Below are 24,041 nucleotides of genomic sequence, written 5' to 3'. Positions count from 1 at the left end.
GTACGGACTAAATGACATGTAAATGGTAACCGGTTTTTGAATGTCTTGACTTCATTATAAACTTTTTCTCCTAAAAAATTAGGAAATCTTAATGTGGTTCTGCCATTAACTAGACATAACCTCTTATTTGTGTTTCGAGTCTGACTCGAATATGGACGAAGCTGCCTATAGCTAAAGGTGGACAACTACAAGATCACACTTAAATCATAAAAATTAAGAATTTAAATTCAGTTTAATCTAACTGGGCCTATGCGGGCCCAATGGGTAAGCGGCCCATTAAATAGCTCTATTATGTATAGTAGTACATTGAGGATATTATTAGAAATTCAAATTTGTTAAAGGATCTAACTCTCATTCCTCAATACTAAAAAGACAAACATCAAATAAATGATAGGAGACCAAATGTAGGGTAAAAGGATACAAAACAAACAAGGGCCAAGTGAAATTGTCATAGAAAAGCTGAGTTTAGTAGAGCATGATTCTGAGTATGCAAAAGGTAAAATCAATGCAGTATCACAAGCTCAACATATATATGTATCAGTATGACATTGATGAACCTCAGGACCAGCGACAAATTGACAAACACTGCATTATCAAGCAAAAACACAGTGAAAAAGACTTGAGATACAAGCTACAAAACAAACGAAATTGCTGAGAGCTTGTCTTGTTCTTTACAAATTGCTCACATCAAAGCAAATCCAACTAAGAAAAAGTAGATAATTTAGTGTCTTTTATGATACCAAAAGCCAAAAATTGCATTGCTTTAAAAGAAAAAAAGTTATAGAAAGATTAAATAAATAAAACATGAAAATTAACTTTATAAAAATAAAAAATGTGCAACACGTAAATGTATCCAACTATATGAAAAGGGTTGATTGCATTCCTAAAGTGCTTACGGTTCAATTGATCTTATAAAATGCAAATCATATCCAATCATATTGTATTGGTTAAATCAGATTAAACTGGCAACTATATAGGTGATTGAACTTGTTAAACCAGCAGTTGAACTTCCAACATTTATTTTTATGTATAATTCCACTCAACCGCTCAATCGGCGGGTGAACTGGTTAAATTAAAATATTGTCTTGATTAGTCTGACCACCGTTTTGATTTTTAAAACACTTATTCCTATATTTCAAACATTTAACTTATAAATATATACATCACCATACATATAATGATTTTTAAAAACTATATGTGTGACCATTGATTCAACTGCTTAAACAAAAAATAAATATATTTCTACAATAGATCTAGAACTTAATAAATTAATCAGAGTCTAACTAATAAACAGAAAACCGAACAGCTTTCGGGATTAACCGATTTGATAGTTCTTGTTCTTTTTTCCGGTTTTCTCGAAACATAAAATTCGATTTAAAAAGGAGACCGGATTGAACTCTGATTTATAATCAATCCATTTGAATTGATCGGTCTTATGTGGTTACTAAATTAAACAAACAAAAACAAAAAACAGATCGATAATTAAGGATTAGTAAAGCGATGGCTCATCTTGTAGCTTGATTCTTCCGACAAATATATACAAAATTCGAGCATCCAATTGGGTAGATGAAAAATAAATAATATAGCGGTGGAAGCAGCGGTTTCTTTCAGTTTACAAAGATAAAGACAAGATCCAATTAAAAAGCCCACATCTGAGTCGGGCCAAGTTTAGAAAAGGATAGGGCTTTTTTGGTCCCCCACAATACCATTACAAGGACCACCATCTTCTTCTTCTTCTTTTTTTTTGACTATTTTGGCATGTCCTTAGCACTAGGGTTCATTTCTGAGGGAGTGTCTTTGCTCCTAATTCGTCACCCCGGCCCCACATTCCAATAGTTAGAATGTGATCTCAAAATATATAATTTTTTTTTACAGAGTGTATGAAGTTTTTTAAATACGTCTCAATTATGAAACGGCATCTTTCAGCCTTTTACAATCAAACTAATTCTCATACGAACCGTATAGTTGCAGGAGGCAAATTCTAGTCCAAATTTTAAATGGATGCATACATGAGCACGGTCCCACGATCTCACTTAAGTTAAAAGAGCACTTTATCAACTCATTTACGTCATGAGGTTAATATATATAATTTATTGATTAGCTTGCAAAATAGATATTTAATTTAGTATTTAAAAGGTTTATTCAAATTAAATCTAATGAGCGTATAGTCGGGACAACTTGAAAACAGAAGTTATTGACAATTTATATGAATAGTAATATTGTCAAAATGAATTATAACACACAAATTCGATTTTGTTTAGTATAAATTGTGATTGAAGTTAAACATGTTTGTACTATAAATAAGTCAATTAATTTATGTATAGTTTAAAACATGTTGTGTCGGAATTGGCACGTGAACCTATTTAACTCGTTTTTAACACAATTCAAGTCAACATGCCTAACTCGTTATCAATAAAAATGTTAAATATGTTGTGATTGTATTATTTATTTTCGATCTATTTTAATATATAGATAAAATTCATTTATGATAAATAAGTTAAATGAATTTTATTGTTATAATTAATAATCGATCCGTCAGATTAAATGAGCTATACAAATTAACGTGTAAAATTTGTTTAATTTTTGTGTCGTGTTTGTGTTAGTATGATTATTAAATACATCATATTCGTGTTGATCTTATTTATGTCAACAAAATAAATTGACACGACACGGAACGGAACGAACTCGACCTGTGAACCTGTTTTCATACCCCTAATATAATTAGATAGTATATATTACATGATCCTTTGAATAGGTTTGTAGAAACTAACACCTACGATAGCGAACAACGACGCTTAGCTATAACGTTTGGATTAGTGACTAGATATTATAGTATTATTATGCCATCCTGAAAAAGATAACGATGTTTAAGATATAGTAATTAATTAAGCTAAGATACGTTGATAAACAATTATATTTCTCTAGAAGTTGTCATTGTCTAACAAAATAAAACTTCAAAATAATTTATTGTTGTTATTTATCATGCATGCAGTAATAATATCAGCAGTATAGTTTGTGGCTATCCTATAGATAGTTAGAGTAGCTTAATCAACTTGGTTTAATTCATATGATTAGTTATTTAATTATATAATTAATTGAATTTATAAGTAGGTCTAACTCAAATTTATAAGTGATTTCAATATATTCGGTTTTGACTATTCAAATAAAATATAATTGACATATTTTTTTTAAGTTTACGATGTTTTAATGTACATAGTTCGGCGGAAAAATCTTATTTAGACTTATATAATCCATGAAAAATCTATAAACTTATCCAATCAAACATTTAAAAAATTTATTTAATTTTCTCTCTTTTCTTTCTTTTTATTTTTTTAACATTTGATTGAACAAAATTTACGAATTTTTATTGAACAAGATAAGAATTTTCCATTGCTTGTGATGCCATTTTCATTAAATAAAATATAAATATACATCTTTCTCATCCTCACATTTTTTCTCCCTAATCATTTAAAAACATTTTAAATTTTTAAATTTTTTATTTATATTCTAACTTTCAAAATCCGGAACCTTTTTATTCTAAAAAGTTCAAATATCCTTTCATATTTAACACGTAGTTCAAATAAGTTTTTAATATTTTAAAAAAGTACTAAAAATTAAAACTATATGTCAAATATGAGAGACATGTTTAAACTTTTTCAAGTGTAAAAACTCTAATATAAAAAATAGGTATAATTGAAATTAAAAATTGAAAATTGAGGTAATAATTGACAATTGTAAAAGTTTGAAATTTAAATGAAAAAAGTCGAAAGGTAGTATAATTAAATGATTAAGTCTTTTTCTATTTATTTTTTTTATTATTTTCTTTGTCTTTTTCTATTTATTAATTTTTTTTAATTTTCTTACTTTTAAAGCTAAAAAGTTATTGTTTTTAGAATCATAATATTAAAAATATTAAAAAATAATTAAACGCATTATGTCAATAGATCTCATTAAAATATAATTTATATTTATATTAAAAATAAATTTAAATTTAAATTTAAAGACTAAATTATAATTATAATTTTATCAATTAAATCTATTGACTAATAAAAAAAATCAAAAAAAATTAAAATGTTAGTGAAAATAAAAGATTATTTGATTTTGAAATAAAAAGAATATAAATATGAATTATACTAAATCTAAGGGTTAAATGAACAACAATCTTATTGTGACAAAGTTGTTAACTCATTTCTTTCTATTTATTGAAATAATTTTCAATTAATCTATTGAAAATGATAAGCCTGCCAATCCATGCCCTTAAAAGTCACATATGGATATAGCAATGGCCATTTTTTGTGGGGAAGGCATTGATCGGGATATAGTAATGCAATTTCAAATGAGTTATTAGCCCTTTCCCTAAAGTTGAATTTAAAGAAACATTAAATACAATTTGGTTCCCATCTACAATCTTGTAAAGGCCAGACAAAGAAATTGGACTTTTGCGGGGTTTGTGAGTTCGTATTCGTAATCATCCCTTTACGTAATTATTATTAAGAGCAAGTTACTATCATGCCCTTCAGATTTGATATAATTTATAGTTTAATCCCTTTTGTTTGAAAATTACACTATATAGCCTCTCACTTTTATTTTTCTCAACGATTTAACCCCACTTTTATTTTTATGAACGATTTCGTCCCTCAAATTTGATAATTAATTTACCCATTAGTTCTTTAACTTTGTTGACTAACACTAAAAATGGATGGAGGGACTAAAATATTGACGGAAGCAAAAGTGAGGGGCCACATAGTTTAGTTTTCAAACAGAAGGGACTTAAGTGTGAATTATGTCAAATGTGAAGGGTTTAATAGTAATTTGATCAATTATTTATTGAGGAAAGGGCGAATTTTGAAATTTATAATTCGGATTTTTTAATTCATTTTTGGTTATTTTAATCATCTCATAACAATTATTTTATTTTAAAATAATTAAGAATAAACTACTCTATTTGATATCCATTACCGATAATATTGGATCATCTAAATTTTTGAATTTATTCATATTATATAGTTTTATTCTTATTTGATTTAAAATAAAAATAATTGTACTTAATTAATCAAAATGGTAACCAACAAATTGTAGCTCAAATAGTTAAACGTTGAATGTTAAGATCGTGGATTTAATTCTTCCCACAAGTATTTTTTTCTCCCCAACTATCAAAAAAAAAAATTGATCAAAAATTCAGAATGACTGAAAATAAATTATATAATCTTGCAATATAAAGTTCAAAATTCAAATTAATTATTTTCTCATACGAGTTTCGGTTTATAAAAAAATACTCCACCATATATATATTGGCTCAAATACATAGAATTCATTAACTCTGTGAAAATAAAGTTAATGTAGTAATAAAACATATTGCTCATGTTAATAATCAAATGACACTATTTTTTAAAAGGTCAAACTTTTCATAAAAGTTTAAATCTTTCAGTTTTATCCAATTCGTCCTGAAACGCATGATTTCGTTTCAATAATGTCCAACTATGTAATTTTGCTCATGTGGCATCTACGTGGCGCTGATGTGTGTAGTTTGACATAAATGAAACGAAATCATACGTTTTAGGATAAATTGGGTAAAATTGAAAAGTTTATATTTTTGTGAAACTTTCATAAAAAATTTAGCTTTTTTTAATCATTGAATCTTTTAAAAAAAACAGATATATGAGGGGTTTTATACGGGTATTTTTAAGACGTCACATTTAAATCTTTTTTATTATATTTAATCCTCACTCAAATAAAGTAGATTTTTTTTGTGAGAGATAAAACTTTAATTATAAATTTTAAATAATTATATTCATAAGTACGATTTGAATTTATAGCCTTATTTAACGTCTCATCAACTCACATACGAATTGAGGATACGTATGACGCTATTCTAATCTAAGTTCTATTTATATTTTGGTGGATTAGAAAGTAACAAAGCACCAAGATTTGCATGGGACAAAATCATGCATATGGCAATTTATATTAGTAGTAGTAGACTAGTAGGAATATTATGGGATTGATCATTTAGTAAAATTTTAATTACTTATTAAGGATAATTTATGATAATTAAGGAGAAGTTTTATTTCAAAGCTAGAGATTAGTAGTAGTAATTGAGGAAATATATAAAAGGAGTAGAGAGGTCCAAAGAAGAGGAGACAAAAGGAACAAATTTCAAGACTTAAATTACGAATTGAGACAACGTATTTTCTGGGGTGGAAAATGCTTTGGGCTTAGAACAACTAATTTTTATTTTCGTTTTTGTTTTTTTAACTCTAACCCCAAAGTTTTTCTTCCTAGTACTACGTGAAAGAGTTTGAAAAAACACTAGCGTTGGGTTAACCCCAAGCTTTACAATGTTATAGTTTTTCAATATTATAAAATTATACTCCTTAAAACAAATTATAAAAATGCAAATTATACTACTTAAAACAAATTATAAAATTAAAATTTAAAATAATAGTTGTTTTTAGGCCTAATCACTCAAAAACCCCTCAGCTTTAATTGTTTTTTCAATTCTATCCCGACGTTGAAAATTTGCCAATTTTATCCACTTTTGAATTTTCCGTTTTCAATTGTACCCCAATATTTTAATTTTTGTTAATATTTTTACTTAAATGATAAAATCATTCAATTAATTAAGTCTAAACATGAAATTAAATTCTTTTTTATTCAAAAAAGTACAAATAAGTCCTTTATTTTTAAAAACTAACTAAAAACCATAATCAAATTAACACTAATTTAAACTCTTAATTAATTTAACTAAATTTAAATAAATTTTAAAAATATACAATTAATATATGCGAGACATGTAGAATGTTTTAAACAAATTTCCAAACACAAAAGACGTTAATTTAATATTTCAGGGTACAATTGAAACACAAAAATGCAAAATAGGGTAAAATTGACAAATTTACAACGTCAGGGTATGATTGAAAAGGGGCTAAAAGGTCGAGAGTTTTTAAGACATTAGGCCTTGTTTTTATTCATCAAACAAAAACTAATAGTTGTTTTTATGATACAATTTGTAATGTTAGATATTTTATATAATACATTGAAATTAAAAGAAACAATGATTACAAATTATAAGAATAATGTTTAAAACTCTAATTAAATGAAACAGTTTATCTAATTTATTGAGTTAAAAGAAAAAAATTATTACAAATTATTAGAACTTGTTTAAAAATATTATCTTAACATGTAACTATACCTATTTTATTGGCATTTTATTTAACAATATAAAATATTATTGTAACATGATACCAATTGTCGTGACCGGTTCCTGACGGAATAGGTACACGCGGCGTAATCGAAACCATTCGATAAGTATTTAATTATGAATTTGATCAACAAATAATAATATAACAATTATAAAAAAACATTAATCTAGCAAAATAAATAAATAACACTAGAAATTTACGTGGTTTCGCATTAAAGCGTACATCTACATGCGAAAGAAACGAGTCATCCACTAATAATCAAAACGAGTACAAAAATGATGGAGAATCACCGAATAGAAAACATCTCTAGTAAATATACCCTTAGTAGAAAAACTTAGAAAGTGATTAAGAGAAATTGCCTGATTTTATTAAGAGGAGACAGTATGAATTTTAAATATAATATTATTATATATATTTATTTTTATGTTATCATATTCTATTTCAATAAATTGAACACATTTAATATTTTTTTATCATATGAATTTTATATCAGAAAGATTTAGTTTAAATTAATTATTAGTAAAAATTAACAGAGATTAATTATTACTAATGTTTATTTTTTAAATTAGACGAACCAGTGTATAATGAGCGACTTAGCTCTTAGACTAAGACCTCAAGTAGTATCATTCACATTTAATATTAGTGTAACTTAGTTAAATTGTTAATCCGAGTTATAGATAAATAGTAACAATAGATCATACTCCTAATCAATGGCTTTATTTTATTGACTTAAGTATTAATTTGTCCCGTCAACTTGTAAATGAATAATTAGTATATAAATTAATTTTATAAATAAATTAGTATTAAAATTAGTGGTTAAGGTCAATTAATCTCATTTTTGCAATTCACCCCATAATTTGTAAATTAATTGCCCCTTAATTAATAATTTGTCTTTCAATTTATAAATTAATTTGCAATAATGGCAAAAGTAGGATATCACCAGATTCCTATGGCAAATGAGGTTCAAGAAAAAATAGTTTTCGTAACCGATCAAGAGTTATTCTGTTATCAAATGATGTCATTTGAGTTGAAGAATGCGGAGCGAGATGAATTTTATTTTTCAGGACCAGATTAGAAGCATTATCAAAGTATATATAAACAACATGATAGTAAGCATCAGTGATTTAAGACTGATTTACCTATAAAGTTGGGGGAAATTGTTATATTTAAGTCTTGATTCCTTCATAACTTTGACTAAACTAGCCTTGGAAACCCTCATGAGCTGTTTGATGCATTGAAAGAGACAAATGCCTAAAGATAGGTCACTTATCACCATAATCCTAAAGGGTAATATCGTCCATAAAAAGACACAGTAGGTCCTTAAAAATCATCTTCTCCTAGCCTAATTTTAGGACCATCTTACTAGTATGTCCCTATCTTGGGTCCCCTTATTGTCACTTAGTTAAAAGTAGAAGGATGTGATTTTGACAATTACTTGGGGATAAAATTGGAAATTAGAATATTTGTGTCTGTCATTATGCAAAGGTTAAAAGAGGAGAAAAAGAAGTTGGTGGGGTTCTATGTAAAAACACCACTTCTCATGTCAGTCAACAAGATTTGACCAGTTGTTCTTTTGTTTTTTACCCCACCAACAATATTATTACCATTTAACAATTATAAATCATTTTTCCCTTTTTCGTAAAAAAATTCTAGAGAGCACCTAAAAGAATAAATAAACTTTTACTTTGAGGCCGAATTAGAATATTAAATTAAAAGGGAAATAATTAGTTTTATTAAAATGAGGTACAAAATTTATAAAACTTGAAGGGATAAAGAAATGTTAAAACTTAAAAAGGTAAAATGCAAAGAGTCAATTAGATATTTAAATTTGTAATTCATAAATAAATAACTCAACTTTAATAATTTTTATTATTTAGAAATAATATTTTATATTCTTATGTCAACTAAAAATAATATTCTCTATTTTTAAATTAATTAAAAATAAAATTTAATCGTCTCGGTTTATAGTTAGATGAATGTTGGCGAGTGCATGCTACATGTATCACATGTCAGTACAGATCGAGTCAATATGCATGTTAAACGTGTTTATTGCTTTCAAATGTGTTTATATTTCCGGCATTATATCTAATGAATTGCGTGATTGTTGAGATGAGATAGTCAGATATGTCATGTAATTAATAATGCAGTTGATAAGCTAAGTCCAAGAGTTTCGATAATATGTCTACAAACCCGATCTTTTGATCTGATGCACAATAATCTCACTCATAAGCGAGTAAGGTTATCTAGCGGTAAAAAATATATTTTCTAGTAGAACTATATGACGACTCCATATTTTTTTAAATCTTTTCAAATTCGAAGTCAACTATAAGTCTGGGCGAGCGAGCCCCCGAACAACCGCTCCGTTCACAATTACTACTTAGAGCTGCCACCAGACAAGATAGATGTGGGACGAGAGATTACTTCTGTCGGTACCGATCAAAAAAGAAGAAAAAGATTAAAAAAATAGGAGTTCCAAATTCGTTGGTTTAAAGGTAGAAGAAGATAAAAATGTTGAAAAGGCATAAGAGGTCCTTAGATTACTATTAACAATTGATATAATATTTAAACTTTAAAATTATAAAAAAATCAAAAATAATTAAATGTTAATTTATAAATGTAATAAATATTAAAGACTATTTTAAAAAAATTATCATTTTCTAATGGAGAGTGTGTTTCACCATCGGAGATGAGAGTAGGAAAAGTTGAATTTTAATACAATTTGGCCAAAATTTGGATAAAGATTATCCGCTTTTGCAAAATTGAACTTTTTTAATATTATGTGCCAAAAAGTATTTAAAATATCAATACTTAAAGGAACAAATCAAAGTTCAATTTTGCATATTAAAAATCAAAGTTCCCATTGAGTTATATCAAAAATTAAGGTACTATAATGATCAAATAACAAAAGTTTGGGTGTTCAAATATGGTTTTATCCTCTTTAAGATGAATCATAGGAGTCAATTAGCTAGATGCTGATTAATGATTGCTAGGAAGAGATGGATGGTGATGATGATTCTTCTCTCCTTATTATTCTATAACAGTGTCACACCAGAACCCCACTCACTTACATAAAATAGAAAAAGTGAAAGCATTACTGCTGCTCTTATATCATACGGTATTATTATCGTATGGTCATATATTAAAGGGTTCCACTTTGTTTCTCATATCATGAAACGGACCCACAACTGCTGAATTTTTACTTTCCTACATTTGCATCCCTGATTGGAAAACCAAAGCAAACCGAAAAACCGGATCAAATCGACAAATTCAATTTGATTTAATTAATACATTTTTGAAAATTTTAATTTTTCTGTTGGATTTATACATAAATTACAATACATAACGGACTGAAATTATCAAACTACAAAAGCAATTGAACCAACTAATCTTGTTTGATTCAGTTAGTTTTTTATTCTTTTATAATCTAAATTCAATTTGTTTTTTTAAATCGGTTATGCATTCGTTATTGTAGCCGTTAATTAAATGTGCAACCAAATCAACTATTTACTGAACCAATTAAATAAAAAATAAAAATATTCATAATAAATATATATGAAATTTAATATATAAATTTTAAATATAAACACATATAAATAAATCACACTCTAACTTAGAAATCAAAAATTAAATAATTTTATAATTTAATCGGTTCAATAATTCTCTAGCCTTTTACGGTTCGTTGACATGTATTTTTGATTCTACGAAGATTGAACCGGGCAAAATTTTGGTTTTTGGTCGAATTAGTTGAACCCATCAGTCCGGTCGGTTCTTAACACTGCTTACATCAGAAATAATGTGGGGCCCACTTTTACCGAAGGATAGTGGTTTATGACCCTCTGATTAAATGATAATCAAAGATCAAGAATTTTTGATGAGAACTTTGTTTGTTAGTTGGTGTGTTATAGAGCAAACATGCCAAAATGGACTCCTTTTTTTTAACTATGGCACCATCTAATCCTTACCAACTCTTTTATTTTTGGAGTTTCATCTCTTTTTTTAAAAAGTTCTCCATCTTTTGGAGGATCCAAAGCTAGCATCTCATGATAATTGGTAGCAACATATTTTGATGCATTAATGCATTTTATCTTTTAAAAAATACATTTGTTTAACCAAGTTTTGGTATTGTTTTGGGATCAAATTATGCTAAAAAAACTAAGGGGTGTCGATGTAAATCTCACTAATTATTCAAAAATATTTGTCTCAAAATGATTTTATTTTCATTTTAAATGTTTTACATATTGTATAAATTTTAATTTAAAGAGTTAATGATATAAAGTAAGCATTAAAATAATTTTAGATACAAACGAGTTATAACTCAAATTGTATAAGCGTAGACAGCAAACCGTTAGACCGTGGGTTCAAATCCTTCCACAAACACTCTTTCATTCCCAATTATATATATATATATATATATATATATATATATATATATAAATTTATATGCATCATCTTACGTAATAGAAAGAAAGAAGAAGCTTTATTGATTATAGAAAATTTCAAGATTACAAGCTAATGGCATTTCAATCTTCCTTTTATAGACACAAGGAGAGAATGCACATTAGTAACTGCTATCTCTAACTAACTCTCACACACATAGCTCATGACTAATGACAGCTCATCAATCCGTGTGATTCTTCAAATGACAGCTCATGACAGCTCATTCCAGGCTGTGCATATGGATCTTGTGTTGCAGCTGCTGATGAGAACAAACACAGAAATGTGTTTGTTGTTACTTGAAGTTGAAGGAAGCTTGTGAGCTTACTATCAGAAGCAATGCAGCAGTAGCTGTAATACCCCCCCTCAAGCTGGATCATATACATCATATAGAGACAGCTTGGAAATGGCAGTATCAAAAGTTGAAGGAGGTAATGGCTTAGTAAAGCAATCTGCAACTTGATTGCTAGTAGAAACTGGAAGTAAGTGAATAAGACCTGAAGAAATCTTTTCTCTGACAATGTGACAATCTATCTCAATGTGTTTTGATCTCTCATGAAACACAGGATTGTGTGCTAGTTGAATGGCAGAATTACTATCACAGAAAATTTGAGCAGGAAGAGTGAAAATTTGATGCAAATCATGCAACAAATAAGATAACCACTGAATCTCACAGGTTAAGCTTGCCAATGCTCTGTATTCAGCCTCAGAGCTGGAACGAGAAACTGTGGTTTGCTTCTTTGCTTTCCATGAAACAAGAGATTTTCCAATGAAAACACAGAAACCAGAAACAGATTTTCTGGTATCAACACAAGAGGCCCAGTCTGAATCTGAAAAAGCTGTGAGTGTGATAGTAGTGGAAGAAGAGAAGAAAAGACCTTTGCCTGGAGCTCCTTTAATGTATTTAAGCACTCTATGAACAGCTTGCATATGAGCAGAAGTTGGACAATCCAGAAATTGTGACAACTGTTGAATGGCAAAAGACAAGTCTGGCCTTGTAGTACAAAGATATAACAATTTACCAATTAATCTTCTGTACTCTGTGTTATCTGATAAAAGATCATTATCATCCTTGCATAGCTTTTTAGAAGTAATCATTGGAGTAGGTGCTGGTTTACAATCTGTAAGACCAGTTTCATGCAAGAGATCAATGGCATATTTCCTTTGAGATAGATTAATACCAGAAGCTGTTCTTATGACTTCAAGACCTAGAAAATACTTCAATTTTCCAAGATCCTTGATACTGAATGCTTGATGCAGGAAGCTTTTTATGTTTGAAATAGCAGTAGCAGAATCACTTGCAATGATAACATCATCAACATAGATCAAAAGAGCAATAAATGAATCTGCAGTGTGCTTTATAAAAAGTGATGGATCAGCAGTAGAAACTGTGAAACCTTGAGAGATTAATGCCTTTGTCAGTTTATCATTCCATTGCCTACTAGCCTGTTTAAGACCATAAAGAGACTTCTGAAGTTTACATACCTTCTGTGAATGAGAAATGTTACTGAATCCAGGTGGCATTTTCATGTAAACATCTTCAAGTAAATCACCATGAAGGAATGCATTGTTAATATCCAACTGATGTAGTTGCCAGTTGTGAACAGCTGCTAATGCCAATAAAGTTCTTATAGTTGTCATTTTTGCCACTGGTGAAAATGTTTCAAGATAATCCAGGCCTTCCTGTTGATTATATCCTTTTGCCACCAATCTTGCTTTGTATCTCTCAATGGTCCCATCTGATCTGTATTTGATTCTATAGACCCATTTGCATCCAATAGCTTGCTTGTCATGAGGGAGATCAGTGATGGACCATGTTTGGTTAAGTTCAAGAGCCTGTATCTCAGCTTTCATAGCTTCCTGCCAGCATGGAATTTTGGCAGCTTCATTGTAAGTTGAAGGCTCAGAAGTTGAAGAAATGGATAAAGAGAAGTGTTTCTGAGATTCAGGAAGTTTGTTATAGGATACAAAAGATGTGATGGGATGAGGTGAAGTGGTGTGTTTAGTAGGTAAAACATAGTCTTTTAAGTAGGATGGCATTTGAGAAGTTCTGGTAGATTTTCTTAGAGTTGGAAAATCTGCTTCAGTGAATAAAGATGGTTCAGAAGTTGAGGTGGTGAGAGGGGTAGTATTTGAAGGTAAGGAAGATGAAGGAGTGAATAACTCACAACTGAGATCAGAAGTGGTTGGAATAGCAGGAGAAATGACTGCATTTTCAGAGAATGGAAAGGTGTTTTCATAATAGATCACATCCCTTGAAATGATAACCTGAGTGGTTTTCATGTCATACAAGATTGAACCCTTAGTATTAGGAGGATATCCTAAAAATACACACTTTGAAGCTCTGGGATCAAATTTTAACTTGTGAGTCAGCACATTGGAAGCAAAAGCAAGACAACCAAATACTTTTAGATGAGTATAGGTTGGATTCTTTTTGTAGAGCATTTGATAAGGGGTTTTTTCAGATATGACAGGAGAAGGAATCCTGTTTATGAGATAGACTGCATGAAGAACACAGTAACCCCAGAACTTCATAGGCAAATTGGACTGAAATTTCAATGCTCTTGAGACATTCAGTATGTGTTGATGCTTTCTCTCAACCACACTGTTTTGTTGTGGTGTGTAGACACAACTTGTTTGATGAACAATGCCATATCTATGATATAAATCAGAAAATGAAAACTCCAGTCCATTATCTGATCTCATTATCTTGATTGTAGTATCAAACTGGTTCTGCACATAAGTGATAAAATGCTGCATATGACTTCTTGTTTCTGACTTGTGTTTCATAAGAAAAACCCAAGTAAATCTGCTGTAATCATCAACTAGAGTCAAGAAGTATTTATATCCATGCATAGATGCAGTAGAAACTGGTCCCCATATATCAATATGAACTAGATCAAAAATCTTAGCAGAACAAGTAGTACTGGTTGGAAAAGGCAACCTTTTCTGTTTTGCAAAATGACATGTATCACAGACTTGCAACTTTGACATTTGAATAGAAGAATCAATAGTCTGAAGTAATTGCAATCTATTAGAAGATAAATGTCCTAGTCTATTGTGCCAAAGACTTGATGTATTCTTTCTGTTATCTGCATGTTGAGCCACATTATTGCAAACAGCAGAAATTGAACCAGTGTTTGAATCAGTTTGATCCAGCAAGTATAAACCTTCTCTTTTTCTAGCTAAGCCAATCATTGTCCATGTAGCTAGTTCCTGTATGAGACAGGAATCATGATAGAGAATCAAGCATAGTTGCTTGTTATCTGTTAACTTTCCAGCTGAAATCAGATTAAAAGTGAACTGTGGCACATAGAGAGCATTCTGCAGTACCAGATTACTTGACAGATGAATAGTACCTATTTGCTCTACTGGTACTAATTGACCATTAGGTAATCTAACATGAATATTTTTCACATGTTTGGATGTTTGAAAAAATGCAGAGTTGCATACTATATGATCAGTGGCTCCAGTGTCTAATATCCATGTGTTCTTGTAAGAAGTAGCAGTAAATAAACACTGATGTATATTACCTGGATCATTAGGAACTGGATCAAAAGTTGCAGATAAAGAATTCACATGAGCTGTTCCAGAAGATGAACTAGCAGCATCCTTTTGGATTAAAGCCATAAGCTTTTGACATTGCTCTTGTGAAAAAGGAAAGACTGAACCAGATGATGGAATGGTTTCAGCTTTCACAGTCTGTTGATCATGCTGCAAGTTGTAGTTTCCTGCATTATCATGAACATTATCTGGTATATAGCCACCTGCATACTCCACTTGATTAGCAAAAGAACTTTCTGGCCTTTGCTTAGATGCAAATCCTGGAGGAAAACCATGTTTTCTATAACATATGTCAATAGTATGGCCTGTATGACCACAATAAGAGCAAAGCTTTGGTTTCCCTTGTGGAGTATAACTATTGAATCTGTTGTAATTTCCTCTGAAATTCATTCCTCTGCCTCTTGCATAGCATACATTTGACTCATAAGATCCATTATAACCAGATTCTGCAAAGGTCTTTGAAAGTAAAGCATTTGAATCTACTCCATTCCTCTGAGTTGAAGAATTTAGCAATTGTCTTTCATTCTGGATAACCAGAGAAAAAACTTTGTTCATAGTTGGCATAGGTTCCATCATAAGAACTTGTTGCTTTACATTTCCAAACTGATCTCCTAATCCTTTCAAAAATCTTATAACCTGATCATTTGAATTGTTTCTCTTTAGAATTTCTGTAACATTGCAAGCACACTTTGGAATACAAATACAAACTGGCAAAGGTCTCAAACTATTCATTTCATCCCAAAGTGTCTTCAAATGAGTATAATACTCAGTCACAGACAATGATCCTTGCTGAAAAGCATAAATTTCTTCCTGAATATCACTGAGTCTGCAAGCATCTCCTTGAGAAAATCTGTCCTTTAAATCTTTCCAGATTTCAAAAGCAGTATCTAAACATGAAATACTTTCTGCAATTGGAGGAATTACAGATCTATACAACCAACTCATCACCATTGTATTACATCTTTCCCAAGCTGGATAGATTTGATCATTCACATCAGGTACATTAATGGATCCATCAACAAATTTGAACTTATTCTTAGAGATTAAGGCCATTTTAATAGCTCTAAACCAAGCATGATAATTGCTTCCATCAAGCAAATTAGAAACAAGAATTAACGCAGGATTTTCATTAGGATGAAGAAAGAAAGGACTAGAAAGAGTTTCTTCTGGTCTATGATTTGCCATTGCAGCAGATTAATGAGAAAATAAAGATCAAAAACAGAGGAATACCTGTTTGTTTCTCGAGAAAATTAAAACTCAGAGAGCTTTTCAAGCTCTGATACCATAATAGAAAGAAAGAAGAAGCTTTATTGATTATAGAAAATTTCAAGATTACAAGCTAATGGCATTTCAATCTTCCTTTTATAGACACAAGGAGAGAATGCACATTAGTAACTGCTATCTCTAACTAACTCTCACACACATAGCTCATGACTAATGACAGCTCATCAATCCGTGTGATTCTTCAAATGACAGCTCATGACAGCTCATTCCAGGCTGTGCATATGGATCTTGTGTTGCAGCTGCTGATGAGAACAAACACAGAAATGTGTTTGTTGTTACTTGAAGTTGAAGGAAGCTTGTGAGCTTACTATCAGAAGCAATGCAGCAGTAGCTGTAATATTACGAGTCATATTATGGTACTTATTTAATAATTGTATAATACTTATTTAGAAAACATATAACAAATAGTTAGTGTAATGTGTATGTAAATTAAACTATCATTATCAAAATAGAGAAAATAAAATATTACTTTTATAAATTTGCAGAATTAAATTTAATTTAAAATTAGACCGGTTAAAAATGAGAAAATATAATAAAGTTGATCAGTATTACCATGGCACGAAACAATACTGATGCAAGAAAAAGTGTTAGATTGATTTTTGATTAAAAAAATTAGCGTGAATGTTGATACATATCATCATGATCTATTTTGATGTCTATATAAATATTTTTATTAAAAATATTTGATATTTAATTAATAGAATTATTAAAATTAAAAATTTATATTATAATTATAAAATACACTAAAGTTTATTTTATGATATAGTAATATCAATGAGAATCCATCAATACAAAAAGAGACAGTATAGGGCTAAAATAAACTACTCACCCTCTTTTGATTCTGATACACATGTTGTTTTTGATACACATGTTATTTAGTGGAATTTGAGTTTATAATCAAACTGTTTAATTTACAACAATTTTACAAAATAACATGGGTGAAGACACAAAATGAGACTAATTTTTTTTGAAGATGTAACAAAACAACAAAATCATTTGAAGCAAATAATGACAAGGGCAAGAAAATTTAATGCAAATATATTTTTCCTTTTGGTTGGGAACAAGGACTATTTAGTTTACGAACTATTATTGATCACCATCTTCAATCATTGTACTTTTCTCTCCAAATTATATGTTTTAATTTTTTTCTATTAAGCATGCAAGTTCCATAAATTTTTCATAGAAAAAGAATGGAAACTTTCTATCATAATAAAGGAAAATTGATATATAAGTAATTCAGGCTGAAAATTGACAATCTAATTTCAATGCTCTTTATTTAGGTGTTGAAAGTAAATAATGTATAATTAGATTCAACTACCAATACCAAACCTTATTATGTTTCTTTAGTTCAATTAAAAAAAACCTTAAATGCAATTCATTTACCGACGAGTTCTATCTCAAATGATATAAACGTTGGATAGCATGCAAACTATCAAGGTTGCGAGTATTGATTCCTCCCACAGACGCTTACTCTTTTCAATTATAAAAAAAAAGATGTAATTCATTTTTTATTTGATTATGTATTAACTATATGATTTACTCGGTCCATTTCAAAGTAATAATAGTCCAATTTACCACTTTTATCTGTCTTAAAATAATAAGTTAATTTACCTTTTATTTATGCTGTTTCTATATTATCTTTATTGATGACAATATTTTTTTATTAAATGATGTTAAGTGAGATATTCAAAAAATTCATTCCATTGAATGAGATACTCTATTCGTCGCATGAAAATAAAAAAAATAGCGATTTTGCAAGAATTAAAAAATTTATTAATTCTGATTAATTTATTAAAAAATTTCTATAATATCCTTTAATTTTTTTAAAAGTGAATCATTATGAAGACACTTTATTTAATGCGCATACAACATAATTATGAGGATATTTTATTAATTTTATTTTAAATTAACATTAAATGTCACTACTTTTTTTTATGTCTGTGGACAAAAATTGCTACTTTTGCTATGTTTAAGGGATGAAGAAAATATTTGAAATTTTATTTTTTAATTATTTATCATAAAAATAGACACAAATTATACATGCTTCTACTTTTCAATTATATTTTTTAACATGTATTTTCTTAAAAATAAAATTGTTATTTTGAGACGGAGAAGATAATTAAATTTACAATAGTCCATAAGCTTTTTATTATTAGAGTTTAAACTAATTATATAAATGGATTTATTTTATATAAATATATTTTTGAAAAAATATTGAATAAGTTGTTTATAAATATTTAATTTTAAAAAGTACTCATGGGTTAAATAGGGAAATTTACAATTATTTTGTTTGAAAGGAATAGTTTCGTTTTTAAAAATTTCCGTATTTAACGAACAATAAGAGTCCAAAACATAGAAATAAATGAACCTTTAAAATCAATAAATCATAAAAGTCATATTAAATTTCACTATTTACCTACACTACAAAACAAAATATATTTAAATTCTTAACCACTCCTCTTCTCTTCACTCCTTCACTCACTCTCTTCGTCCTCCTCTTCTTCTTCTTCTCCCAAAAAAAAAACCACAAAAAAAACGTTTCTAAACTCCGAAACCCTAAAAATGAGACTGCTCTTGCTCCTACTTCTTCTTCTCCATTTCCATCTCCATATCTCCACGTCACAAGCTCGTGTCATGTCTGAATATCAAGCTCTTCTCTCTTTAAAATCCGCCATTGATGACCCACAACAAGCTCTGGTTTCTTGGAGCTTAACCAACTCAAAAAACGTTTGTTCTTGGTCTGGTGTTACCTGTGACTCAACCAATCGTCATATAACGTCCATTGACCTTACAGGTTTGAATCTCTCCGGTACTTTATCGCCGGACATAGCTCATCTCCGTTACCTTCAAAACCTAACCCTACCGGAGAACCAACTCTCCGGTCCGATACCAATACAGCTCTCCGCAATCTCTGGACTTCGTGTCCTAAATCTTTCCAACAATGTCTTTAATGGGTCCTTTCCACCGGAGCTTTCTCAGCTGAAAAACCTTAAAATTCTTGACTTGTACAACAACAATATGACCGGAGATTTACCATTGTCGGTCACCGACATGATTAATCTCCGGCATTTGCATCTGGGTGGTAACTTTTTCTCCGGAGTAATCCCATCTGAGTATGGTAAATGGGAGTTTCTTGAATATTTAGCTCTCTCCGGTAACGAGTTAGCCGGACGCATTCCGGCGGAGATTGGTAACTTGACTAAGTTACAGCAGCTTTACATTGGCTATTACAATACTTATGAAGGTGGTTTGCCACCGGAGATTGGTAATTTGTCTGAGTTAGTTAGATTTGATGCTGCTAATTGTATGTTATCCGGTGAAATACCTAGAGAGATTGGAAAATTACAGAAGCTTGATACTTTGTTTCTTCAAGTTAATGGTCTGTCTGGGTCATTAACTGAAGAACTTGGTACTTTGAACAGCTTGAAATCTATGGATTTGTCTAATAATATGCTTACTGGAGAGATACCAAGTTCTTTTTCTCAGTTAAAGAACTTAACTTTGTTGAATCTTTTCAGAAACAAGCTTCATGGTGCTATTCCTGAGTTTGTTGGAGATTTACCACAGCTTGAGGTTTTACAGCTATGGGAGAATAATTTTACTGGGAGTATTCCACAAGGGTTAGGTAAGAATGGTAATCTTGTTCTTGTGGATCTTTCTTCGAATAAGTTAACTGGGAATCTGCCTCCTGATATGTGTAATGGTAATCGTTTGCAAACTTTGATTACTTTGAGTAATTTCTTGTTTGGTCCTATTCCTGAATCTTTAGGTAAATGTGAGTCTTTGAGTAGGATTAGAATGGGGGAGAATTATCTTAATGGTTCGATTCCGAAAGGGCTTTTAGGTTTACCTAAGTTGTCTCAGGTTGAGATGCAGGATAATCTTTTAACTGGGGAGTTTCCTGTTACTCATGATAAGATAGCTGTAAATCTTGGTCAGATTAGTTTATCCAACAATCAGCTTACTGGTTCGTTGCCTCCGAGCATTGGGAAGTTTTCCGGTGTTCAAAAGTTGCTTCTCGATGGAAACAAGTTTTCGGGTCCAATCCCGCCTGAGATTGGTAAATTGCAGCAACTTTCTAAGATGGATTTCAGCCGTAACAGATTTTCCGGCCCTGTTGCTCCGGAAATTAGCCACTGTAAGCTGTTAACTTTTATTGATCTCAGTCATAATGAGCTTTCGGGTGCTATTCCAACTGAGATTACAGGTATGAGGATATTGAACTATCTAAATTTGTCAAGAAATCATCTTGTTGGTAGCATTCCCACATCTATAGCATCTATGCAGAGTTTAACTTCTGTTGATTTTTCTTACAACAATCTTACTGGTTTGGTTCCTGGTACTGGTCAGTTTAGTTATTTTAATTACACTTCATTTTTGGGTAATCCTGATCTTTGTGGACCTTATTTGGGTCCTTGCAAAAATGGTGAGATAGATGGTACACACCAAGCACATTCAAAGGGGCCACTTTCTGCTAATTTAAAGCTCTTGCTTGTTATCGGCTTGCTTATTTGCTCGATTGCATTCGCAGTCGCAGCAATTATTAAAGCAAGATCTTTAAAGAAGGCTAGTGACTCTCGTGCCTGGAAATTGACTGCGTTCCAGCGATTGGACTTCACAGTTGATGACGTGTTGGATTGTTTGAAAGAGGATAATATCATCGGAAAGGGAGGTGCAGGGATTGTATACAAGGGTGATATGCCAAATGGTGATCATGTTGCTGTTAAGAGATTACCGGCAATGAGCCGCGGTTCATCTCATGATCACGGTTTCAATGCTGAGATACAAACTTTAGGACGAATTAGGCACCGACATATTGTTAGATTATTGGGATTCTGTTCGAATCACGAGACTAATCTTCTTGTCTACGAATATATGCCTAATGGTAGCTTAGGTGAGGTTCTTCATGGAAAAAAAGGAGGCCATTTGCATTGGGATACAAGGTACAAAATTGCTATTGAGGCTGCTAAGGGCCTTTGCTACCTTCATCATGATTGCTCACCCTTGATTGTTCACCGTGACGTAAAATCGAACAATATCCTTCTTGACTCCAATTTTGAAGCTCATGTTGCTGATTTTGGCCTTGCTAAATTCTTGCAAGACTCGGGCACCTCAGAATGCATGTCTGCAATTGCTGGTTCTTATGGATATATTGCTCCTGGTATAATTTCAACTTGGTTTTTATTTTATTTCATTAATGTTTGCATTTATATTTATGTTTATCTAAGAGTTCTGATTTTCTTTTCCAAAGTCGTCTAAATTTGAATTTCCCACATGAAAAAGTTGACTAGCTGATGATTTAGGTGCAGATCTTGCATTTATATATATTCAGAGTTTCACTGCTCAATGGATTTTTTTGAACATGACATGTGCCATTATATCTTAATGTCTCATTAAAAGCAATTGATTAACTACTGGTCATTGGTCAAGATCAAATTTTAAATTGAAAATTAGTGGTGGTCAACTTTGAAAGTACAATAAAATTTTATTCTTTTTCACTGTTAGACACCTTATCTTATCCTTTGAACCATTATGACCCTTCTCAATTACACTACAAGGATATATTGTGAAGTTGATTTGCTGTTTGTTTCATATGATATGACCAAATTAATAGTGTAATGCTTCAGATTTCAAAATGTAGCATCTAATGATTATGGTTTTTGATTAAATAATTAAGTTGGAAAATCTTTTTTTATTTCAGAGTATGCTTACACACTCAAGGTTGATGAGAAGAGCGATGTATACAGCTTCGGTGTAGTTCTTTTGGAGCTCGTTGCAGGCAGGAAACCTGTGGGGGAATTCGGTGATGGCGTCGACATAGTTCAATGGGTTCGGAAAATGACTGACTCGAACAAGGACGGAGTTCTCAAGATCCTCGACCCGAGACTCCCATCTGTTCCAATCCATGAGGTGATGCATGTGTTCTACGTCGCAATGCTATGCGTTGAAGAACAAGCGATCGAGCGTCCGACAATGCGAGAAGTTGTGCAGATTTTGACCGAGTTCCCGAGACCACTGAACTCGAAGCAAGGAGAGTCAACAGTAACTGAATCATCACCACCACAATCCGGTGCGTCTCTTGACTCTCCAAATGCCACAACAAAAGACCCGAAAGAACAACAACCATTATCGCCGCCGCCTCGTTCACCACCGCCTGATCTTCTCAGCATTTGAACCGAAACAGCATTTGAACCGTTTCGATCGAAAGTTCCACGGATTGTGTTAGTTTCCACTTGTGCAATTTTTAGTGTTGATTTAATATTTTGGGAATGTTTGATCTAACTTTTGGTATTAAGATTTGCATATTTTTCCTTTTTGTGTATAGTAGAAGGGGAAATTAAGGGTTGGAGATAAATTAAGGAAAGGATTGGGGGTATTTTTGTTATGAACTTGTGGTAATCATGAACTAGTTCTAGTGCCTGATTTTGCAGTTTGATCCCTTACTCTCTACTTAATGTGTTTATGGCACAACTGTCTACTACTGTAATTTGTAGTTCAGACAGAGTAAACATGCTATATTTTGTAGTTCAGAGTAAATATTCAGGTTCTTGTTCTGAACATCAAATCGACTGAAAAATCAAATTGGTCCGAACCAAAAATAATTGATTCCGTTCATTCATTATACTAGTTTCTTTTGATTTCGTTTGATTTTTAATTTTTGGAGAACCGCCAAAATTAAACTATTTGTTATATAATAAAATTGGATTTTTATTTATTCGAATAGTTTAAAATATATGATATTATTGTTTGACTTAAATCTAATTTCAATTTTTCATATATCTAGTTACTTTAATTATTCTTTTGAACTTTTCAAAATTGCTCTTATATTTTGGTAAATTAAAAACCATATCAAATTAAATTAACATTTCTAATTCAATTCAATTTCTATTTTATTAAAAAAAAAACGGTTTTTAAATTATGTACTTTCCAACCGAACCAAAGCTCAATGTAGTATAGATATAGGTGAAATGAGTGCTAATTTTCTTTAAAATAAGCAAAAAAGTACCTTTAAAAATAGGCCTAATCACTCAAAAACCCCTCACCTTTAGATTTTTTTTCAATTCCACCCTGACGTTGAAAAATTGTCAATTTTACCCACTTTTAAATTTTCTGTTTTCAATTGTACCCCAATTTTTTAATTTTTGTTAATTTCTTTACTTAAATGATGAAATCATTCAATCAACTAAGTTTAAAGATGAAATTAAATTCTTTTTTATTCAAAAAAGTACAAATAAGTCATTTATTTTTAAAAACTAACTAAAAACCATAATCAAATTAACAATAATTTAAATTCTTAATTAATTTAACTAAATTTAAAGAAATTTTAAAAACATATAATTAGTATATGTTAGACATGGAGAATGTTTTTAAAATTTTTCCAAATGAAAAATACGTCAATTTAAAATTTCAGGGTACAATTGAAACACAAAAATGCAATATAGGGTAAAATTGACAAATTTGCAAGGTCAGGGTAGGATTGAGAAGGGGCTAAAAGGTCGGGGTTTTTTTAAGGCATTAGGCCTTAAAAATAATTCTTTATATTTGTATTTTTGGCTCATA

At 30.5% G+C, this 24,041-nt stretch overlaps 1 protein-coding gene across 1 annotated transcript; it reads left to right on the top strand.

The window, feature by feature from the left end:
* Positions 1-18,933: 18,933 nt before the first annotated feature.
* On the top strand, positions 18,934-22,931 carry LOC126655113 (leucine-rich repeat receptor-like serine/threonine-protein kinase BAM1). The gene is made up of 2 exons (XM_050349113.2): positions 18,934-21,642; positions 22,183-22,931. Exons 1-2 carry the CDS (start codon positions 19,044-19,046, stop codon positions 22,653-22,655), a joined length of 3,072 nt encoding a protein of 1,023 aa, XP_050205070.1. The 5' UTR covers positions 18,934-19,043; the 3' UTR covers positions 22,656-22,931.
* The last annotated feature ends 1,110 nt before the right edge of the window (positions 22,932-24,041 follow it).

Source organism: Mercurialis annua, linkage group LG7, assembly GCF_937616625.2.
Source record: "Mercurialis annua linkage group LG7, ddMerAnnu1.2, whole genome shotgun sequence".
Taxonomy (NCBI): domain Eukaryota; kingdom Viridiplantae; phylum Streptophyta; class Magnoliopsida; order Malpighiales; family Euphorbiaceae; genus Mercurialis; species Mercurialis annua.
Note: the sequence above shows the minus strand (reverse complement) of the source record. Positions and strands in the feature narration are given on the sequence as shown.

Bases quoted from the DNA above. Each gene is read 5' to 3' on its own strand.
- LOC126655113 (XM_050349113.2), top strand. From the start codon at position 19,044: ATGAGACTGCTCTTGCTCCTACTTCTTCTTCTCCATTTCCATCTCCAT. The intron at 21,643-22,182 runs GTATAATTTCAA...TTTTTATTTCAG, and splicing joins TTATGGATATATTGCTCCTG to AGTATGCTTACACACTCAAG.